Source organism: Erythrolamprus reginae, chromosome 10 (genome assembly GCF_031021105.1).
Source record: "Erythrolamprus reginae isolate rEryReg1 chromosome 10, rEryReg1.hap1, whole genome shotgun sequence".
Taxonomy (NCBI): Eukaryota; Metazoa; Chordata; class Lepidosauria; order Squamata; family Dipsadidae; genus Erythrolamprus; species Erythrolamprus reginae.
This window is the reverse complement of record NC_091959.1, coordinates 14,775,186-14,796,684: the sequence shown is the minus strand read 5'-3', so window position 1 is coordinate 14,796,684 and position 21,499 is coordinate 14,775,186. Positions and strand designations below refer to the sequence as shown.

Sequence of the window (21,499 nt, the reverse complement as noted above, 5' to 3'; positions counted from 1 at the left end):
CCCTATTATGAGCTCACTGTTATAGACACACAGTACAGTATTTTATTTTGAAATTCTCCGAGGCAAAACAGGGTGGGTTTTTTGTTTGTTTGTTTATTTTTGTGCCGCCCAGTCCCAAAGGGACTGCCACTCAGACACTATACTTTTCCGCCCCCCCCCCCCAAAAAAATTAGAGGGAACACTGTCCCCCGCTCCTGGGCTGCTACTCTGCCTTGCAGGGGGATTGACAGCCACAGGGGACACGGCTCTGGATGGCGGCTGCATGCCCCCCCCATTTCAGCCCTTACCCCCCCCTGGCACCGATTCCTTTTCAGGCGCTAGCCACCTGTACCCCCAGGGCTGGGGCAGGTCAGGCACTTAGGAGGTTTGGCCAGGTTTTGTGGGCCACCTTTTCCCCCCTAGTGGAAATATGCCAGTTGGGGCACCAGGCCCCGTCCAACCGCTGGATGCAACAGTCCGAGCAGAGTCCTGTCTTCATTCAGGAGTTCCATCTTGTTCCCAGGAAGGGAACGAGAATGTTTGCACGGCTGCCGCATGATTCCTTTGAGGTGAACAGGTGATGTCTCTTAAGGCAGCACAGCCATATCAGAAATACAACATTTAATGCAGAATAAAATCCATCTTTTATGTAGAACAAAGTCTGACATTAAAAATAAAAGCCTTTTCAAAACAGTACAACTGGTTTTTTTGGCTGCTCGCCTACATCTCTGAATAAGCAAACAGCCACACACACAAATAAGAGGCTGCTGTAGTGAAGAAGGTGCAAATCTAGCCAGGCCAATGAAATCTATAGTCCAAGTGCCAGGGATGCCGGGCCTGGCGGGCAGGGAGGGAGGGGGGGCATCCTTGTAGAAGGCTCCATGTAGTGTCTCCCCTTCCTGTGCCCCTGGTGAGCAGGCGGCCATCCGCTGAAGAGCAGCACCTGGACGGACAAGGTGGCCCAAGGAAAGGAGGCAGGCAAACCTCCACTTGCTCCCCCCCTGCCCCCCCCCCCCCCCCAGGAACGAGGCAGCAGGCCTGGGCCCAGAACAGCTGCTGCATCTAGACCTTTATTCCCTGTAACATAAATCTTGGAAATCAATTCATTAAAAACAGTTAGAAGTGGCCGCATCAACCCGGCTCGTGCTGTGCCCCAGATGGTGGGGAGGGTCCAGGCCCCCTTCAGCCGTCAGGGTTGGAAGCCGTCGAGTTGAGGACGTGGGAGGGGTGCTCAGATTTGGAAGCCTCTGATAGGACGCGCTGGGGAGGGAAGAGAACAAGGAGTGTAAAGGGGGCGGGGCAAAGGGGGGCTTGAAAGGCAGTGGGCAGGTATTTGGACAGCATGCTGGGGTCTGTATTTGGAGGGGGTGTTGGTGGGAGGGGGCAGCAAGCAGTGGCAGGGGAGGAGCAGAGGGGGAGGCAGAAGTGGGGGCTCTCAGCCGTGGAGCAGCCCCTCTTTGCACGAACAGGCCCCTCCTTCTCCACTCCGGCATTTGCAGGCAGGGGGGGCAGCAGCAAAGGGAGCCCCAGCAGCAAGCGGGACCAAGGGTTGGCTGGCCAGAGGCAATGTGGCCACCTGGCGGCTTCTGGCTACAGAGCCAGCGGGAACAAAAGGGCGGAGGGGGAGAAGAGGGAGAAGGGAATTACCGCAAATGCCGAATAGGTGCTGGCAACAGAGTAAATACTGCCATTGTGCTGGGCAGGGGCTGTCAGGGTACACCCACCGCTCAGAGGCGTTCTGCTGAGCTGAGACACGTTCTCCTTGTTGTGCTCCGTCTGGCCTTTGGAAGGGGTCTTGGCAGCCGCGCGGAAGGGCGTCCAGGCAGGCTGCAGGCAGAAAGGGGAGAAGCACGCTGGGTCAGGGCAGCCGGAAGATTCCAGGGGGGGGGGGCGCTGGAGGGGTCACGCTTGACAAAGGCACGGTGGGGATCTCCTGCCGTTCTCCATCCCCCTCCAACGACTCCTCTGAAGACATTTCCAGCCTTATTTGTTTTATTTATTTATTAGATTTGTATGCCGCCCCTCTCCGAAGACTCGGGGCGGCTAACAACAATAAAGAAAACAATTTAACAAATCCAATATTAAAAAACAATCTAAAAAATCCCAATTTAAGAGACCAATCATACAAACAAGCATACCATGTATAAATTCTACAAGCCTAGGAGGAAGGGAAAATTTCAATTCCCCCATGCCTGACGACAGAGGTGGGTTTTAAGGAGCTTGCGAAAGGCAAGGAGGGTGGGGGCAACTGATATCTGGGGGGAGCTGGTTCCAGAGGGTCGGGGCCGCCACAGAGAAGGCTCTTCTCCTGGGTCCCACCAAATGACGTTGTTTAGTTGACGGGACCCAGAGAAGGCCCACTCTGGGACCTAACTGCCATCCACTCCCTAGGGCCACAGGTGGGTGCTCTCACCTGGGCACAGCTGTAGGGATGCCCCAGCTGTCATGTGGCTTTTGCCATCCTGAGGCGGCTGACCTCTATCTTGGCCAGGACTTCTTGCCAAGTACCAGCTGCACCTGTGCAGCACTTGGGCACCGCAATGGGGTAAGGGCAGCTGACAACACACACAAAGCCTTGAGGTCCTTCAGCTTCAGGAAGCAATCTCTGCGTTCCCTCATTTCTAAGCAGTTTACGGCATTCTGTTACTGTTCTCCACTCATTGTGTCCTTTTTCTGAGTTACACGTTGCCATTTTTATACTTGCTCAGTCCCCTTTAGTTTCTCCTGCCTCCCCCCGGACCCTTTACCTTGCCTCCAGACAGGGGTGGCTGGCATCTGGGGGAGTTTAACACCGAGCCTCTCAGGGCTGAGCGAAGGGTGCTGTTGGGCGTCGTGGTGGTACTGTTGAGCTGCAAGAAAAAGTCCAGGTGTTGGGAAAGAAAGCAAAGCTAAAATATCTGATGGCGGTTTCCAGGCCATTTCAGGTCTCCTTTACATCACTATCCCTTCAGCTGGACTAGAAACCCGATCGAGGATATAATTCTATTGTGTCTCACACCCTGGCAGACTAACAGAATAAGGGAGTTGGAAAGTGTTCTGCCGGCATGTTTCAACCGCCCGTAATTACAGGGTAATTAGTCCAGGAAGACACACACCACATGATAAAAGGAAAACCCAAAAGTTTTTATAAACAGAAAAACAGAAACAGCTCCCTTTTTAAATGTCAAAGGGATTTTCTGGTACACACAAGGCACAGGTGAAATGCAATCCAATTGCTCAACCAATAACTGGGAAACTGAGTCTAATTCTAAAGTCCAGAGAGTCCACACACACAATCCTGAACAGCAAAAAACCACGATTTTGACGAAACAATGAATCAGATAAACTGCCATGAGACTAACACACCAGGCTGCACTTTTATCTGTAGCACTAATTACAGCAGCCCCACCCAACCACAGGTGGCCTCATTTTCTCTTGTAATAATCCTTCAGTTGTTGTCTCCTATGCATCACTCTACGCATGCGTGGATGTGTCATTAATTCTTGTTCAGAATCCAGGGATGATACAGATGATTGATCTCCTGGGCTGTCTGCCAAACTCCCCTCTTCCCTGTCACTCACGCTTCCTTGGTCAGAGGAGACATATTCTACTGGAAGCAAAACAGGCCTGCGGCATGGGGATGTCCCCCCCACATCCACCTCCACATTCCTTGGGGCAGGAGCTGGGCCAGAGCTAACCACAAAGGAAAGGGACCATGGAGGTTCTCTAGTCCAACCCTCTGCTCGAGCAGGAGACTGTGCCACTCCAGACAAATGGCTGTCCGACCTCTTCTTTGAAATCTCCAGTGAGGGAGACCCCAATGGAGGTGGGCTGCTCCATAATGTCAGGAAATGCCTTAGGTTGGACTCCTGATGAAGCTCCACCCACTGTTTCTTGCCCTGCCCTCAGTGGACCTCCTTATTGGTGTTGTGGTTAGCTCTGGCCTAGCTCCTGTCCCAAGGACTGTGGATGTGGGAGAGACATCCAGATGCTGCAGGCCTGTTTTGCCCCCGGTGGAATCTGCTGATGAAGGCTCCTCTGACCAAGGAGACATGAGTGACAGGGAGGAGGAGAGTGGGGCAGACAGCTCAGAAGGAGATCAATTATCTACCTCCTCTTTGGATTCAGAACAAGAGTCAACGATACAACCACGCATGCGGAGAGCGATGCATAGGCAACAACAACTGAGAGATTATTATCAAAGAAAATGAGGCCACCTGTGGTTGGGTGGGGCTGTGGTCATTAGTGAGGCTGCTATAAATAGCAGCCTGTGGGTTTGGCCATTGTGGAGGATTATCTGATCATTGTGTTTCGTGACTGCTTTACTGACTTTGACTTTTTGTGTGCTGATTTTTCCCTGCTTTGAAAGTAAACCAGAGCAAAGTGTGTTTCACTTTGTGAAAGAAGAAGGACTGTGAATTGCCTCACAGCTGCAAGCTAAGTATCACAGAACTGATAAGGGACTTGTACAAATTACCAGTTTGTTTGGAGACCAGTGCTCTTTGCTATACCAAAAGAGGGCTTGGTTGAAGTGAATTTTCATTATAAAGAACATTGTTTTGAATTTTCAAACGTGTGTGTGTGTCTGAAATTGTATCTGTGAATTTTTGGGAGGATTCTATCAGAGAGCTCGACAGAACAATTGGGGGGACCCACCTCTTGGGAATGAGTGGCTGCCACTCCTCAGATGTTGGAACACGGCTACCCTCTTAGCCCTAATCCTTCCTTTCACTACAGTAACTAGGCTAAACCTACCCGCTTCCTGCAGCATCCTTCATGTTTTAGCCTCCAGCCCTCTAATCACCTTCACTTCCTCTTGTCAATTGTGCCTTGAAATGAGTCCCTGTGCAGGGATGTATTGGATGCTTCTGGTGGAACAGGGTGCCTGGTGCGCCAGTTGCGGCCCTATTTGGACCGGGAGTCATTGCTCACAGTCACTCATGCCCTCATCACCTCGAGGCTCGACTACTGTAACGCTCTCTACATGGGGCTACCTTTGAAAAGTGTTCGGAAACTTCAGATCGTGCAGAATGCAGCTGCGAGAGCAATTATGGGCTTCTCTAAGTATGCCCATATCACTCCAACACTCCGCAGTCTGCATTGGCTGCCGATCAGTTTCCGGTCACAATTCAAAATGTTGGTTATGACCTATAAAGCCCTTCATGGCACCGGCCCAGAATATCTTCGGGACCGCCTCCTGCCGCACGAATCCCAGCGACCGGTTAGGTCCCACAGAGTTGGCCTTCTCCGGGTCCCGTCGACTAAACAATGTCGTCTGGCGGGACCCAGGGGAAGAGCCTTCTCTGTGGGGGCCCCGACCCTCTGGAACCAGCTCCCCCCTGAGATTAGGATTGCCCCCACCCTCCTTGCCTTTCGTAAACTCCTTAAGACCCACCTTTGCCGTCAGGCATGGGGGAACTAAAACACCTCCCCCTTGCCCATGTTGTTTTGTTGATTGATTGACTGTGTGCCTGTTTTTTATATATACTGTTTTTTATGAGATTATTAATTTAAATTGGAACTGGATGGGTGGGCATTGGATTTGGTATTGTGTACTGTACTGTTTTTTATTATTGTTGTGAGCCGCCCCGAGTTTGCGGAGAGGGGCGGCATATAAATCCAATAAACCTAACCTAACCTAACCTGCTGACTTCCAAGAAGGGGGGGGGGGGGTCCCAAGGAACTCGGGGCAGGTCAGCTGTGAGTCATGGGTGTGCAGAAAGAGTCCCAGCAGGGGTCCTCCCTAAAGCATCTTTCCAAGGTCCTTTAGTCTGGCAAGATTTGCCTTGACCAAGCCATTGTCTTGTTCTTGGTACCTTGTGCCTGATAACGCTTTGGGGAGGTGTTTGTCTCCTAGAGACGCACTTCAAACCCCCCCCCCCCCCCCGGTTTTTAAAAACGTAATTTGTTTTTTTTTTTAAGGCTTCTGACTGTGATATATAGCAAGCAACAGAGCCAGCCTTTTATTTATTTATTATTTATTAATCAGATTTGTATGCCGCCCCTCTCCGCAGACTCGGGGCGGCTCACAGCAATAATAGTACAATGTAAACAAATCTAATATTTAAGTTAATTTAAAACCCCAATTTAGAAACCAATCATACATACTAACATACCATGCATAAATTTTATAAGCCTAGGGGGAGGGAAAGTCTCAATTCCCCCATGCCTGACGACAGAGGTGGGTTCTAAGGAGCTTACGAAAGGCAAGGAGAGTGGGGGCAACTCTGATATCTGGGGGTAGTTGGTTCCAAAGGGTCGGGGCCGCCACAGAGAAGGCTCTTCCCCTGGGTCCCGCCAAATGACATTGTTTAGTCGACGGGACCCGGAGAAGGCCAACTCTGTGGGACCTAACTGGTCGCTGGGATTCGTGCGGCAGAAGGCGGTCCCGGAGATATTCGGGTCCGGTGCCATGAAGGGCTTTATAGGTCATAACAAACACTTTGAATTGTGACCGGAAACTGATCGGCAACCAATGCAGACTGCGGAGTGTTGGTGTGACATGGGCATATTTAGGGAAGCCCATGATAGCTCTCGCAGCTGCATTCTGCATGATCTGAAGTTTCCGAACACTTTTCAAAGGTAGCCCCATGTAGAGAGCGTTACAGTAGTCGAGCCTCGAGGTGATGAGGGCACGAGTGACTGTGAGCAGTGACTCCCGGTCCAAATAGGGCCACAACTCGTGCACCAGGTGAACCTGGGCAAACACCCCCCTCGCCACAGCTGAAAGATGTTTTTCTAATGTGAGCTGTGGATAGAGGAAGATGCCCAAGTTGCGGACCCTCTCCAAGGGGGTTAGTGATCCCCCCCCCCCCCCCCAGGGTAATGGGGGGTTAATCCTGCACTTAGAAAAGGCCAGGAGTTTCCGGGGCTCCAGAGAAAAAAGTCCAAAAAAGGCAGAGGGCACTAAAGGGCAAAAGCTGTCCTGCATTTATATAGGCGAGGTAAAAAGGTGATTTCTGGGTGAAACCCCCCCCCCTTACCTTCCGTGCTCTGCCAGGTGTGGTGATGCCCAAAGCCCGTCTCTTGGTGGGGGTGCTGCCATAGAGCATCTCCTCCTCCGTCTGTTGGGACTTCTTCAGTTGCTGAAAGACAGAAGGGAAGAATGGAGGAGGCGAAACAGGAGCTGACGTATCTGCGATTGGGCTCAGCAAACCCAAAAACTTCAGAAGAGAAGGATTTTAGGGGGTAGTGATTTCCGACAGTCTCAAAATGGGTGAGCAGTGCAGTCAGGCGGTAGGAAAAGCAAGTAGAAGGCTTGGCTGCATAGCTAGAGGTTACACTAAAAAATGGGACATTGGAAGGAATTAAAGATTACAATTAAAGGAGAACAGTCAAACACTCAATGTCGCTTGGTGGGACCCAGGGGAAGAGCCTTCTCTGTGGCGGCCCCGGCCCTCTGGAACCAACTCCCCCCGGAGATTAGAACTGCCCCTACTCTCCTTGCCTTTCGTAAACTTCTTAAGACCCACCTGTGTCGTCAGGCATGGGGAAACTGAGATATCTCCCCCGGGCATATACAATTTATGAATGGTATGTGTGTATGTAGGCGTGTTTAGAAAATGGGTTTTTTAAAATGTTTTAGTAGAAATTTAGATTTGTTATATACAGTACTGTTGTTTCCACTTTGTTGTGAGCCGCCCTGAGTCTGCGGAGAGGGGCGGCATACAAATCTAAATAAACATAAGCATAAACAAACATAAACTTGCTTCCCCTACCGCCTGACTGCCCTGTTCACCCATTTTGAGACTTTTCCATTATTTTCCTTTTTTTAAATTTTAAATTTGCTTTTAACTTTTATGTTTTAGCTTGCATCCAACTGGAAGCCACCCAGTTACCCTATGGTAAAACAGGCAGCCAATAAATTGCATAGATAAAATATAGTTTAAAAAAAATTAGTTTGTACTGGTGTAAACTTTCATAAAATTACCATTAAAAAAACCAACCAAACAGCTAGAGGGACCAAGCAGGGCCACCGGTCAAGGTGGCCGGATAAACCAACAGCCCCGGGTGAAAGTTGGAGGCTGCCCACTCACCCGCTCCTGTCTCTCTTTCTCCTTCTGCAGGTGGTGGAGGCGCCACTGCTCGGCCACATGCTCCAGGAAGTGCTGCCCACCCACCAGGAAGTCCTGGGTCTGCTCTGTCTCCCACGCCTCAACGCGGACCTTCAGCTCCTCCTCCAACTGCACCAGAAGAACAAGAAGGGGGGCTCAGGTGGGGCTGCCCGAGGAGGCTCCTGGGATGGGGAGAAGGGCGGGGGCCACTTGCCTTAGAGAGGGTCTTCTGCACCTTAGCGCGCAGCTTCTCCTCCTTTAGTAGGTTGCCGCCTCGGTTGGTGAAGCGGCTTGGATCGGTGGCCTTTTGCTACGGGGAGGAAAATGTGAGAGTCTCCGGCGGCCTGGAGGGACCGCTGAGCCCAGCCCAGCCCGGCTCACACCTACCTCCAGCTCCTGAAAGTGAGACCAGCTCTTCTTCCACTTGTGGACGGCGTCAAAGAGCTCCTGATGGGTCCCGTAGTGATGCTTCAGTCGCGCCAGCTCTTCCTCGTGTTGCTGCAACAGCTCTTCGGTGAAGGTGTCTACGGAGGAGGAAAGCAGGCGGGATGGCAGGAAGGGACGCGGAGGACGGCCTCACTCGCCCTCAACACGGGGCCCCAACCCACCTTCATAGTAGGGCCCAAAGGAGCGCCTCTGCTTGTCCCCCAAAAGGCACTTGTCCCAGTAATCGGCCAGCTCAGCCCGAACAGCCTCCACCACCTTGTGCAGGTTCTGGCCCCTTAGTTCCTCCAAGCGGTCGACCTCGAGGCGCAGCTAAAAGAGGCAGCAGAGGAGAAAGGGCTTGGTTGACGCATAAGGCAGTGTTTTTCAACCAGTGTGCCGCGGCACACTAGTGTGCCGCGAGACATGGTCAGGTGTGCCGCGAAGCTCAGAGAGAGAAAGAAACATAGAAACATAGAAGTCTGACGGCAGAAAAAGACCTCATGGTCTATCTAGTCTGCCCTTATACTATTTTCTGTATTTTATCTTACAATGGATATATGTTTATCCCAGGCATGTTTAAATTCAGTTACTGTGGATTTATCTACCACATCTGCTGGAAGCAAGAGAGAGAGAGAAAGAGCGAGCGAGAAAGAGAACGAGAGAGAGAAAGAAAGCAAGAGAGAGAGAGAACAAGAGAAAGAAAGCGAGAGCAAGAGAGAGAGAGAGAAAGAGAGGGAGGGAAGGAGAAAGACATAGAGGGAGGTAGGGAGGCAGAGAGAAAGAGAGCAAAAAAGAGAGGAAGGAAGGAAGAGAAAGAGGGATGGAGAGAGAGAAAGAAAAAGGAAGGGAGAGGAGGGAGAGAGAAATAGAGCAAAAAGGAGGAAGAGAGAGAGAGATAACTTTTTTGTCCAAACTTTTTTTAGCCCCCCGCCCCGCCCCGCTCAATGTGCCCCAGGGTTTCGTAAATGTAAAAAATGTGCTGCGGCTCAAAAAAGGTTGAAAATCACTGGCATAAGGAGGGTAGGGGAGAGAGCTGCTCCGGGACCCCAAGCAAGCAGGCAGGGCCCTCGTAGCCGGGAAGGGAGGCCAGCCTCTTACAGCGTCCATAGTGCTGGCCCTGGAGCCCTCCATGTAGGGAGCAAAGGTGCTTCTCTCTTCGGGAGGCACTCTCAGGCGGTCCCAGAGCATCTGGATGCGGCTGCGCAGTTTTTCACACACGGCCTCTTTCTGGGCTCGCTTGTCCTGCAGCTGGGAGACAGCAAAGAAACAGCCACGGAGGTCACGGGAGAACTCGAGGGAGGGAGGTGGGTGCCCCCCATGCCCCGCTCCTCAACCCATTCCACCAACCTGCTGCAGGAGATCCTTCAAGGCAGCCAAGTTGTCCAGGGAGAGGCAGAAGGCACCGGCGTCCTGGCACATAACCTCCCGCTCAAAGGCCGTGCAGGGCTCCTGCTCCAGCTCCTCCATGCACTGGGCCACCTGCTGCTTCAGGTGCACAAACTCCACCTGCCGCTCTTCCTGGAGGGGAAGGAGAGGCTCAGCCCCAAGATTGCCCCCACCCCCACGGTGGGCTGCTAAGGTGGGACGGGGACGGGTGCTCGCCCTCGTGGCTCTGAGTGCTGGCAGAGTCCAGCGCAATTCTGTCACTGCCCCTGGGCAGGGAGCAGAATGCATTTATTGATTCGATTTTTTATGCCGCCCTTCTCCTTAGACTCAAGGCGGCTTACAACATGTTAGCAATAGCCCTTTTTTTAACAGAGCTAGGCTATTGCCCCCACAATCCGGGTCCTCACTTTACCTACCTCGGAAGGGTGGAAGGCTGAGTCAACCTTGAGCCGGTGATGATGATGATGATGATGATAATAATAATAATAATAATAATAATAATTTATTAGATTTGTATGCCGCCCCTCTCCGAAGACTCGGGGCGGCTCACAACAACGATAAAAACAATATTATACTGGCACAAATCTAATATTAAAAAAAAATAAAAACCCTATCAAAATTAAAAACCAAACAGCACATACATACCAAACAAATTATAATAAGCCTGGGGGAAAGGTGTCTCAAATCCCCCATGCCTGGCAGTATAGGTGGGTCTTAAGTAGTTTACGGAAAACAAGGAGGGTGGGAGCAATTCTAATTTCCGGGGGGAGTTGATTCCAGAGGGCCGGGGCCACCACAGAGAAGGCTCTTCCCCTGGGGCCCGCCAGACGACATTGTTTAGTCGACGGGACCCTGGAGAAGGCCAACTCTGTGGGACCTTATCGGCCGCTGGGATTCGTGCAGATCTACAGTCAGCTTCAGTGGCCTGCAGTACAACGCTCTACCTGCTGCGCCACCCCGGCTCATTACATCGGAATTACACCCGGACACGCAGACGCGCTCGAATTTCAGCATGGTTTTCTGCTCCCATGCTGAAACATGGACACACCTGCGTCTCCACAGGCGATTCTGCTGCCTGCCTAAGTGCAGGAGCAGAATGACGCTGGAGTCCACCATCACTCAGGGCCACGGGGGTGAGCACAAGTTCCCGTACCCCCTCTGCCCCCTCCCTAGAGACTCCCCAACCTTCTCGGCTGCAAGGTCGGCCAGGTGGCACCGGAGGCGATCCAGGTCATCCAGGCTGGGCAAGGCGTTGGTGCCGCAGAGGCTGAGGGTGTCCCGGCCAAGCAGCTCCATCAGCTCCCGCTCTTTCTCCCGCAGGGCGCTCAGCTCCTGCCGCCTCTCGCGCTTCTGCGTGAGCAGGGTCTCCACACGGGTGCGCAGCTCCTTCTCCAGCTGAAGGATGGTGGCCCCCTCCGCCTCTTCCTCCTGCGGATGGGAAGGCCAGAGCTGCAGGGGGGGCTGGGGGCGGGTTCAGGCAGTGAAGGGCTACTAAAATTTACTACCCCACTGTGGGCGTGGCTTATGCCGGACGCCCTGCATTTCTTTCAATGCAAATCGGGGGCTCGGGCTCTGGGGTGGGGCTCCATTTTCAGTACCCTCGTCCCCCTCACCTGGAAGGGCGCCACCTGCAGCTCCCGGACCAGCGCTGCCAGCTCCCGCCGGCAGAGGGCGATGTTCTTGAGCAGCCGCTCCCGGAGCCCCTCCTCCTCCGCCACCATCTGGGCCAGCAGGTCCTGCGGGGGGGGGGAAGCGCTTGAGACCCCGCTGCCCCCCCTACTGCCCTCCCCCGCGGGCCCCCCTGCCCTCCCCCGCTGACCTTGACGTGCTTGTTGACCACCTGGATGCGCTGCAGCCGCTGCTCCTCCGGGATGCCGATTTCCTCCCAGATGGTGCGCAGGTCGCTCAACGTCTGGGCCAAGCAGCCCACCGACTCCCCGGCCAGGACCTCGCTGCGAATGCGGTGGGGGTGGGGAAGCGAAGACGGTCAGCTCGGGCGCGCCCCCCGCCCTCCTCCCCCCCCCCCGTGCACCCCCCTCACACCCACCTGCGCCTCATCTCGGCAGCTCCGCGCCCGCTGCGCCGCCGCGACCGTTGCTGCTCCGCGATTCAAAACCCCGTCGCACGGCGATTGGCTCCGGCTACGACCGAGGACCCGCCCACGAGCGCTCTTCCGTGGCCAATCCGCGCTCCTTTGCACGCGAGGGACCCCGCCCCGCCCAGAAGTCCGATAGGCCCCGCCCCCGCCCTCTTGAGCAGTCTCGGACGCCGCCCGCGGACAGCAGCGACGGCACGGTGTGGGGGAGGGACGGTAGTTTCGCTCTCCGCGGCTCCACACGAGCTTCCAGGCGACGGGGGAAGGGCTCCCTTCCCCGAGGACACGCGGGCCTTCTGCCTTGGGGCCCACCGACGCCGAAGACCCCTCGGGGGTGGACTTTCTGCGGCCCTCCCCGTCCTTTCCGATCCACCCCCCCTTCCCTCAAGTTTGGTTCGGTCCCCTTCCTTCTGCTGGAAGGAGTGAACCGGGCGAGCTCATTGCTCGGGGTCTGCGGGAGGGGAGGGAAGCAGGAGAAGCAATTGACCAGTAGCCGTGACATCCATCAATCTTTTATTCTTTATTTATTTTCGGGGTCTCCGTGCGCTCCACACGGGCTCCTCCCTTGCAGAAGAGTCCCCAGGGAGCTGGAGGGGGTCCCTGCAGGCTTCTCCCTTTTTCCTGGACGAGGACGAAGGAAGCGCTGGCTGAAGTTCTGGGCGGGCTTCCTTCCTTCCTTCCACTCAAGGCATCCTGGTTGTCCCTCACCGCTGACCATTTCTCTGCCTGGCTGGACACTTCTTCTTCCAGGGGAAGCTCCCCCGCTTTCCAAAGAGGCCCCTTCAGACTCATCAAAAGACTCCAGCGGAGACCCCAGCCGCTCCCACCCAGTGGAAGACCAGAAGGGGGAAGGTGGTGCGTGCTCTTCTTGTCCTTGGGAGAGGAAATCAGGGCGATTCTCCAGCTGGTGGGAACACGGCCTCCCTGGCTGGGCAGAACGTCCCACCAAGGGGTTTTCAAGCATCCCTCTGCCTCCAGTCCGCCTTGGTTGCGCTCACATCCTCGTCTCCATGGTGGATTCCAGCAGGCGAGCACTGTTGGTGATGGCCGTGGTCAGGATTATGAACCGGAGCCCTGGGGGAGAGACAAAAGCTGAAGGTCACCCCGCAGAGAACTTCCCTGTCCTGCCCTGGAGGGTGGCATTGCAGGGATGCTGAGGCTCTGGCCCCTTCTCAGCCCAGCCTGTCTCCTACTGCAGTGTTTCCCAACCATGGCGACTTGAAGAAGATTCGCTGGCTGGGGAATTCTGGGAGTTGAAGTCCAAATATCTTCAACTTGCCAAGGTTGGGAAATACTGTCCTACAGGACTGCTAGAGGAACCAAAGGAGAAGGCTACCTACACCGGCTTGACTTCTTGAAGAACAAGACTCTTCCCAACTCAATCCCAAAAGAAGGCCTGACGGGAAGCTACCACCAACTGGTTTATCTGTGTAACAGGACACAGAGGGAAACCAGATTATCTCAGGGACCGCCTTCTGCTGCACAAATCCCAGCGACCACTTAGGTCCCTTCTCCGGGTCCCGTCAACTAAACAATGTCGTTTGGCGGGACCCAGGGGAAGAGCCTTCTCTGTGGTTGCCCCGGCCCTCTGGAACCAACTCCCCTTGGAGATTAGAATTGCCCCACCTTCCTCGCCTTTCGTAAGCTCCTTAAAACCCACCTCTGCCGTCAGGCATGGGGGAACTGAGATATTCTTTCCCGCTAGGCCGTTACAATTTATGCATGGTATGTTTGTATGTATGATTGGTCTTACAATAAGGGTTTTTTAGTTGTTTTAGTATTCGATTTACATGCTGTTTTTTATTACTGTTGTTAGCTGCCCTGAGTCTACGGAGAGGGGCGGCATACAAATCAAATAAATAAATAAAATAAATAAAAAATAGTGGCAAAGCACTTACTTTTCCTGCCGATTTGCTGAAGCTGACTTTCAGAATGGCTGGAAGCAGGGCCCTCACTGCAAACTAACCTACATCTCCACCACCACCCAGTTTATGTGCTCATAAGGTTACAGCGTGTGAGTCCGCTAACCGTTGCTCCAGTTTGGGGGCGTCTCCTACCTCTTTCTCTGCCAAGGAAGCGGAGAGCAGCCACTTCCGAGAAGGTGCAGCCTCCCAAGAAGACTGCCAGGATGACCTGCTGGGAGGCTGGAGGCCGAGGCTCTTCTGCAGCTGCAAGGAGAAGGAAGCTATAGTCAGGCCGACAGATCAGCCAAAAGACACTACTCCCTCCTCCTCCTCCTCGGCTATGGATCCGCTCCGAGCAGAGTCCCAACAATGATTCCTTCCTATCGGCACCTCCCGGAGGCAGAATGGGAATTGAGCAGATCACAAGGACCCTGGCAGCTCTCCCAGCTCTGCCCCTATCCGCAACTTGGGTGTCCTCCTCGATCCACAGCTCACATTAGAGAAACATCTTTCGGCTGTGGCGAGGGGGGCGTTTGCCCAGGTTCGCCTGGTGCACCAGTTGCGGCCCTATTTGGACCGGGAGTCACTGCTCACAGTCACTCGTGCCCTCATCACCTCGAGGCTCGACTACTGTAACGCTCTCTACATGGGGCTACCTTTGAAGAGTGTTCGGAAACTTCAGATCGTGCAGAATGCAGCTGTGAGAGCAATCATGGGCTTTCCCAAATATGCCCATGTGACTACAACACTCCGCAGTCTGCATTAGTTGCCGATCAGTTTCCGGTCACAATTCAAAGTGTTGGTTATGACCTATAAAGCCCTTCATGGCACCGGACAAGACTATCTCAGGGACCCGCCTTCTGCTGCACGAATCCCAGCGACCAGTTAGGTCCCACAGAGTGGGTCTTCTCCAGGTCCCGTCAACTAAACAATGTTGCTTGGCGGGACCAAGGGGAAGAGCCTTCTCTGTGGCGGCCCCGGCCCTCTGGAACCAACTCCCCCCCCCAGATATTAGAATTGCTCCCACCCTCCTTGCCTTTCGTAAGCTTCTTAAAACCCATCTCTGCCGCCAGGCATGGGGGAACTGAGATACTCTTTCCCCCTAGGCCTTTACAATTTTATGCATGGTATGTCTATATGTATGTTTGGTTTTACAATAAGGGTTTTTAACTGTTTTAATATTGGATTGTCATATGCTGTTTTACTGGTGTTGTTAGCCGCCCCAAGTCTACGGAGAGGGGGCGGCATACAAATCCAATAAAATCAATCAATCAATCAGTTCTGTGGCTGAGATGGCCTTTTAGACAGTCTAGCAAGATGCTGTCCCCACCACAACTCCTGGGAGACGCGTGCCAGTACTTCTGCCGGTGATAAAATCCGCCCCGTGACTCCTGGAGGAAGCAGACAGCCTGCCCCCTTTCTGTCCAGGAGGGGGAAGTCTCTGGATGGAGACCCGGCTGTGGAGCAGGACCCCATCTTAACAACTAAGCTGGAGGAGCAGCAGACCCAGCCGGCCACTTGCCTGTGACAAATTCGTGGCCCCCGAGCAGCTTCGCCACCTCTTCCAGGCCCAGCCAGCTCCTCCGCTCCAGCACCTGAGACAGGGGAGAGTCAAGCCAGAGCCGCCCTCCCCAAATACCCCCCCCCCCTTAGAGTCCCAGCAGTCCAAAGGCTCTGGGCACCTGCTCCATGATCTTGCAGCTGAGGGGCACGTAGGCACCGCTGAAGACGTAGGCCATGTCCAGGGGCACCTTCAGGTCGTAGTCTCCACTCCCCCGTGGGATCTGCAGCGGAACACGGGGTCACCACCGGAGGCCTCTTCCCTCCCGGATTCCCTTAACGGAATCGTGAACTCACCAGGCCCAGCTTCTTGCTGATAGCTCGGAAATTGTTCTTCCTGGCCAGGGAGCTGAAGGCGTCCGAGAGCTTCTCTGGGGAGGGGAGGAAGGGGAAGGGACACTTATTTATTTATTTATTTATTTTATTTGTATGCCGCCCCTCTCCATAGACTCGGGGCGGCTAACAACAGTAATAAAAATAGCATATAACAATCCAGTATTAAAACAGTTAAAACCACTTATTATAAAACCAAACATACATAGAGACATACCACGCATAAAATTGTAAAGGCCTAGGGGCATAGTTCCCTCTAAGCTGAGCAGTGAGCAATCGCTCACTTAAAAATCATCATCAACTCAGAGTTTTCCAAACCTGCCCAGAAGCCGAGAGGGAAAGAGTGAGAGGGAAGGAGAGAGAGAGGAAGAGAGGAAGAGAGAGAAACAGATAGAAAAAAGAGAGGAAGGAAAAGAGAAAGAAAAAGAATGGGAGTAAGGAAGAGAGAAAGAAAATCAAAATCTAGTTTGAAACTAGCTCAACTATTTAAGTGGCATTTTGATATTGATAGAGTTGCCCTATTATGAGCTCACTGTTATGGACACACAGTACAGTATTTTATTTTGAAATTCTCTGAGGCAAAACAGGGTGGGTTTTTTATTTGTTTGTTTGTTTGTTTATTTATTTAATATTTCTGTGCCGCCCAGTACCAAAGGGACTGCGGCTCAGACACTATACTTTTCTGCCCACCCCCCAAAAAAATTAGAGGGAACACTGCCTAGGGGGAAAGAGTATCTCAGTTCCCCCATGCCTGGCGGCAGAGGTGGGTTTTAAGAAGCTTACGAAAGGCAAGGAGGGTGGGGGCTTGAGGACTGAAGGTGCCTATCTCTTTGTCTCAGCCATGGATCCAGACAAGGGAATCCCCAGGCCCCTTACCGGCTGCTTTGTCCGTCACCAGCTTGCTGACTTTGTTCTCCATAGCGGTCAGAGTCTCCCCGGACACCTGCTCCGTCAAGAGCCCCAAGTGCTTCAGGTTATGGAAAGTCAGCAGGTGCTCTGGCCCATAACTCTGCCACCGAGCAGGGAGAGGCGTCACCGCAGAACCAGAGACAGAATGCAAGGAAAAGTAAGCAACAAGCCTTGGGGGAGGCAGAAAACTGACTTGGGGCCCCTCTGCCACCCGCCCGGCCTCACCTGCAGGTACTGGGTTTTCAGGGAGCGGTAGTCCTTGGGAGAAAGTCCTGGGGAAGCAGGCAGAATGTGACATGGCATCAAGGTGCACAGCAGGGCCTTTCTGACCCAGCCCCCCCTGCTCCCCGATCCAGAACCCACCGTTTTCCGTGATTGACAACAGGCACAATATCCTCAGACTCTCAATCGGAGTGACCTGTGCAGGAGAAACCGGTCAATGGGCAGCCTTCTCCCCCCACCCCTGCCCCGGCCACTTCCTCATCCCCCTGGGATCTCGCCTCCTCTCACCTGCCGGTCAATGTGCTCTTCAATGAAACTGATGCTCTCCCGGATATCAAACCCTTCCAGAAGGGCTGCCAAGCAGAGAGAGGGATTATTATTATTATTATTATTATTAATTAGATTTGTATGCCGCCCCTCTCCGAAGACTCGGGGCGGCTCACAACAGTAATAGAAACAATCTAACAGTGAAACAAATCTAATATTAAAATAAAACATATCTAAAACCCCAGCCATTGAAAACCATACAATACATACATACCAAACATAAAATATAAAAGCCTGGGGGAGGATGTCTCAGTTCTCCCATGCCTGGCGATAAAGGTGGGTCTTGAGTAATTTGCGAAAGACAAGGAGGGTGGGGGCAGTTCTAATCTCTGGGGGGAGTTGATTCCAGAGGGCAGGGGCCACCACAGAGAAGGCTCTTCCCCTGGGGCACACCAAACAACATTGTTTGGTCGACGGGACCCGGAGAAGGCCAACTCTGTGGGACCTTATCGACCGCTGGGATTCGTGCGGTAGAAGGCAGTTCCAGAGGTATTCTGCTCCAATGCCATGTAGGGCTTTAAAGGCCATTACCAACACTTTGAATTGTGACCGGAAACTGATCGGCAGCCAGTGCAACCTCTCTGCCACCTTCCTTGCTTGTCCCCCCCCACCGCCCCAAGTGGCCTCTGCCTCCAAGCACCCTCCTCCTGAAGCCCCTCCAGCTGCCAGACAGGAAGCAGCCAACGCCCACAAATGACCAGCCTTCCAGCCAAGAATCTTCCAGAATCAGTGCCCAAGGCTGGCAGGAGGAGGACGTTCCCACTTCCACAGGGAGACACCCCCCCCCCCCCAAAGATCAGCAATGCACACTGATTCCCCCCCTTGCTTTGGGGTAGGGTTATGAGAAGTGCGGCAAGCCAGGGAAATTTAAAGGCATTTTAAAAAGTCCTTAACTAAATCCTTGATACCAAAACTGGTCAATCTACTTTTATTTATTTATTTTATTTATTTAATTTATTTATTTATTTATTTAACTTATTAATTTATTAATTTATTTTACTTATTAATTTATTCATTCATTCATTCAATAATTCTTCCATTCATTCATTCATTCATTCATTCATTCATTCATTCATTCATTCATTGGGTTTGTATGCCGCCCCTCTCCTTGCCCCATGCTTGTCCCGCTTCACTCCCTGCCTGTCTTCTCCCCTCTTCCTTCATCCACTTTTTTTGCACCTGGATCTGAATTCTTCTCCTCTGTTATGACCAGCCCCCCCCCCCCCCCCCCCATCCTCCCGAAGGGCCACCCACCTGCTGAAGCTCCTTTGATATTTCTCCTCACTCCCGGCAACAAGGAATTTGGAATCCCTGCCCTTTTCTGCCCTTCCAGCTGCTTTTTGACCATATCCCTCGTGGCGCATTTGAACATCTCAAGACTTCTGCATCCTATATTGGCCAAGTGTGATTGGACGCACAAGGAATATGCACCAAGACAAATCCCTTGTGTGTCCAATCCCACTTGGCCAATAAAGAATTCTATTCTATTCTTTGTACCTCATCTGCAAACATTCCTCCAAAGTGCAAAGGTTCACCTCCTTGAGCTGGTTTTTGCCATACAGTATATGTGTCTTGCAACTTACTCATACAGTGATACCTCGGCTTAAAAAAGCCTCGTCATAAAAACTTTTCGAGATACAAACCCAGGGTTTAAGATTTTTTGGCTTCTTACAAACTATTTGCACCTTACAAACCCACCGCAGCTGCTGGGATACCCCGCCTCCAGACCTTCCATTGCCAGCGAAGCACCTGTTTTTGTGCTGCTGGGATTCCCCTGAGGCTCCCCTCCCTGGGAAACCCCACCTCTGGACTTCCGTGTTTTTGTGATGCGGCAGGGGAATCCGGGCAGGGGAATCCCAGCAGCGCAAAAATGGGTGCTTCGCTGGCAACGGAAGTCCGGAGGTGGGGTTTCCCAGCGAGGGGAGCCTCAGTGAAATCGCAGCATCACAAAAACACAGAGGTCTGGAGGTGGGGTTTCGAGGACTTCGGTATTTTTGTGATGCTGCGATTTCACTGATGCTCCCTTCGCTGGGAAACCCCCACATCCGGACTTCTATTGCCAGTGAAGCGCTCATTTTTGCGATGCTGAGATTCCCACTACAGTGGTACCTCGAGATACGAGTTTAATTCGTTCCGGACCTGGGCTCTTAAGTCGAGCAGCTCTTATCTCGAACGACTTTTCCCCATAGGAATTAATGTAAATAATTTTAATTGGTTCCAGCCCTCAAAAAACTCACAAAGTTAGTCTAAATTATGCAGAAAGACATGTTTTTAATGAAGAAATGTACATGTACATATAAATGAATAATGAAGTTTCTTTCACTTAACTTGTAAACTTTCTTAAACTTTTAAATTTACATATGTTCAACTTCTCTGCCACCCAATCCTGTAGGACAGAGGTCCCCAACCCTTTTTGCACCAGGGACCGGCTTTAAGCGATCAAGAGAGGAATGGGTGAATGAATGGACGGAGGGTGGGAAGGAAGGAAGGAAAGAGGGAAGGGACAGGAACAGAGGAAGGAAGCAAGGAAACTTATGAAAGGGGAGAGTAAGAGAGGAATGAGTGAAGGGAGGGAGGGAGGGAAGAAGGTGAGAAGGAGAAAGAAAAGAAGAAATAGAGGAAGGGAAGGTAAAAGAGAGAAAGAAAAAGAGCAAGCAAGCAAGCAAGCAAGCAAGCAAGCAAGCAAGCAAGAAAGAAAGAAAGAAAGAAAGAAAGAAAGAAAGAAAGAAAGAAAGAAAGAAAGAAAGAAAGAAAGAAAGAAAGAAAGGGGGAAGGGACAGGAACAGAGGAAGGAAGCAAGGAAACTTATGAAAGGGGAGAGTAAGAGAGGAATGAGTGAAGGGAGGGAGGGAGGGAAGAAGGTGGGAAGGAGAAAGAAAAGAAGAAATAGAGGAATGGAAGGTAAAAGAGAGAAAGAAAAAGAGCAAGAAAGAAAGAAAGAAAGAAAGAAAGAAAGAAAGAAAGGGGGAAGGGACAGGAACAGAGGAAGGAAGCAAGGAAACTTATGAAAGGGGAGAGTAAGAGAGGAATGAGTGAAGGGAGGGAGGGAAGAAGGTGGGAAGGAGAAAGAAAAGAAGAAATAGAGGAAGGGAAGGTAAAAGAGAGAAAGAAAAAGAGCAAGAAAGAAAGAAAGAAAGAAAGAAAGGGGGAAGGGACAGGAACAGAGGAAGGAAGCAAGGAAACTTATGAAAGGGGAGAGTAAGAGAGGAATGAGTGAAGGGAGGGAGGGAGGGAAGAAGGTGGGAAGGAGAAAGAAAAGAAGAAATAGAAGGGAAGGTAAAAGAGAGAAAGAAAAAGAGCAAGAAAGAAAGCTGCAAGCACCCCCCCGAGCCCCCCAGGCCGGCTGCAACCTTTTAAAACACGTGCGCCGCTTCGCAGCTGTCTCCTGAAGCCGAACGCGGAAGTTAGCGTTTGGCTTCAGGAGACAGCTCCTTGGCGCTTGTATCTCGAATTTGGGCTTGTAAGTAGAACAAAAATATCTCTCCCCTCCCAGCTCTTATCTCGAGTTGCTCTTAAGTAGAGCAGCTCTTATGTCGGGGTTCCACTGTACTGGGATTCCCCTGCAGCATTGCAAAAACACAGAAGTCCGGAGGTGGGGTTTCCCATGCATGGGAGCCTCATGGGAATTCCCAAGCAGCGCAAAAACGGGGGCTTCGGCTGGCAAAAGGGATGAATTTTGGGCTTGCATGCATTAATCACTTTTCCATTGATTCCTATGGGAAACATTGTTTCGTCTTACAAACTTTTCATCTTAAGAACCTCGTCCTGGAACCAATTAAGTTTGTAAGACAAGGTATCACTGTACAGGTATTCTGTTTTCCCTGAGAAACACAACTCTCCTGGATTCACTTGCTATCCTTCCCATTAGTTTGAGTGATTCTCAGGAGAGGATTTTCGTCATTTGACACCCTCCCACATTCAGTAACCCAGTGTTTCCCAATTTTGGCTACTTGAAGATATATGGACTTCAACTCCCAGAATTCCCCAGCCAGCATTCGCTGGCTGGGGAATTCTGGGAATTGAAGTCCAAATATGTTCAAGTGGCCAAGGTTGGGAAACGCTGCAGTAACCAACTCCAACCCCATAATCAAATTCAGCCTTCTTACCATGTTCTGTCTTCAACAGTTCCTGGAAATCTTGCCTGGTTTTTTTTCTTCATAATGGACTCACAGGCCCCAATATCTGCAGATACGAGGAAGATGGTCAAGTCAGAAGGGGGGAAATATTTCCTGGAACACACCTAAAGCTGCCAGTGACTCCTCCGACACTAACAGCTGAAGACAGCTGGGGGCCCTCCCGCTGGGACCAGGCTAGAGACGGGTTTT

At 52.0% G+C, this 21,499-nt stretch overlaps 2 protein-coding genes across 3 annotated transcripts in view; both read right to left on the bottom strand.

The window, feature by feature from the left end:
• Nucleotides 1-585: 585 nt before the first annotated feature.
• Nucleotides 586-12,331, bottom strand: PRC1 (protein regulator of cytokinesis 1). Of its 2 annotated transcripts, none has more exons than XM_070763539.1 (14): nt 11,872-12,331; nt 11,644-11,776; nt 11,438-11,560; nt 11,010-11,252; nt 9,786-9,956; nt 9,537-9,686; nt 8,621-8,768; nt 8,400-8,536; nt 8,227-8,322; nt 7,995-8,141; nt 6,942-7,043; nt 2,727-2,828; nt 1,704-1,806; nt 586-1,239 (listed from the first exon to the last, which is right to left on the bottom strand). In XM_070763539.1, exons 1-14 carry the CDS (start codon nt 11,880-11,882, stop codon nt 1,211-1,213), a joined length of 1,695 nt encoding a protein of 564 aa, XP_070619640.1. In that variant the 5' UTR covers nt 11,883-12,331; the 3' UTR covers nt 586-1,210. The 2 variants fall into 2 exon arrangements, with proteins under 2 accessions (XP_070619640.1, XP_070619639.1); XM_070763538.1 differs by having other exon boundaries at nt 1,627-1,806; nt 11,872-12,208.
• Nucleotides 12,332-12,420: 89 nt separating this feature from the next.
• Nucleotides 12,421-21,499, bottom strand: part of VPS33B (VPS33B late endosome and lysosome associated) — a 16,208-nt gene continuing 7,129 nt past the window's right edge. The window contains 11 exon segments of the mRNA XM_070762785.1: nt 12,421-12,993; nt 13,977-14,087; nt 15,346-15,418; nt 15,506-15,607; nt 15,681-15,754; nt 16,593-16,725; nt 16,851-16,897; nt 16,989-17,043; nt 17,136-17,200; nt 21,281-21,326; nt 21,328-21,403. Of these exon segments, the coding sequence (XP_070618886.1) occupies nt 12,914-12,993; nt 13,977-14,087; nt 15,346-15,418; nt 15,506-15,607; nt 15,681-15,754; nt 16,593-16,725; nt 16,851-16,897; nt 16,989-17,043; nt 17,136-17,200; nt 21,281-21,326; nt 21,328-21,403 (862 nt within the window). The 3' untranslated portion in view covers nt 12,421-12,913.

Excerpts from the sequence above, each read along its gene's own strand:
- PRC1 (XM_070763538.1), bottom strand. Across the intron at positions 9,957-11,009 it reads CCGACCTTGCAGCCGAGAAG|GAAGAGCGGCAGGTGGAGTT; the intron begins GTTGGGGAGTCT and ends CTTCCCCTCCAG. Across the intron at positions 8,769-9,536 it reads GGGCCAGCACTATGGACGCT|CTGCGCCTCGAGGTCGACCG; the intron begins GTAAGAGGCTGG and ends TGCCTCTTTTAG.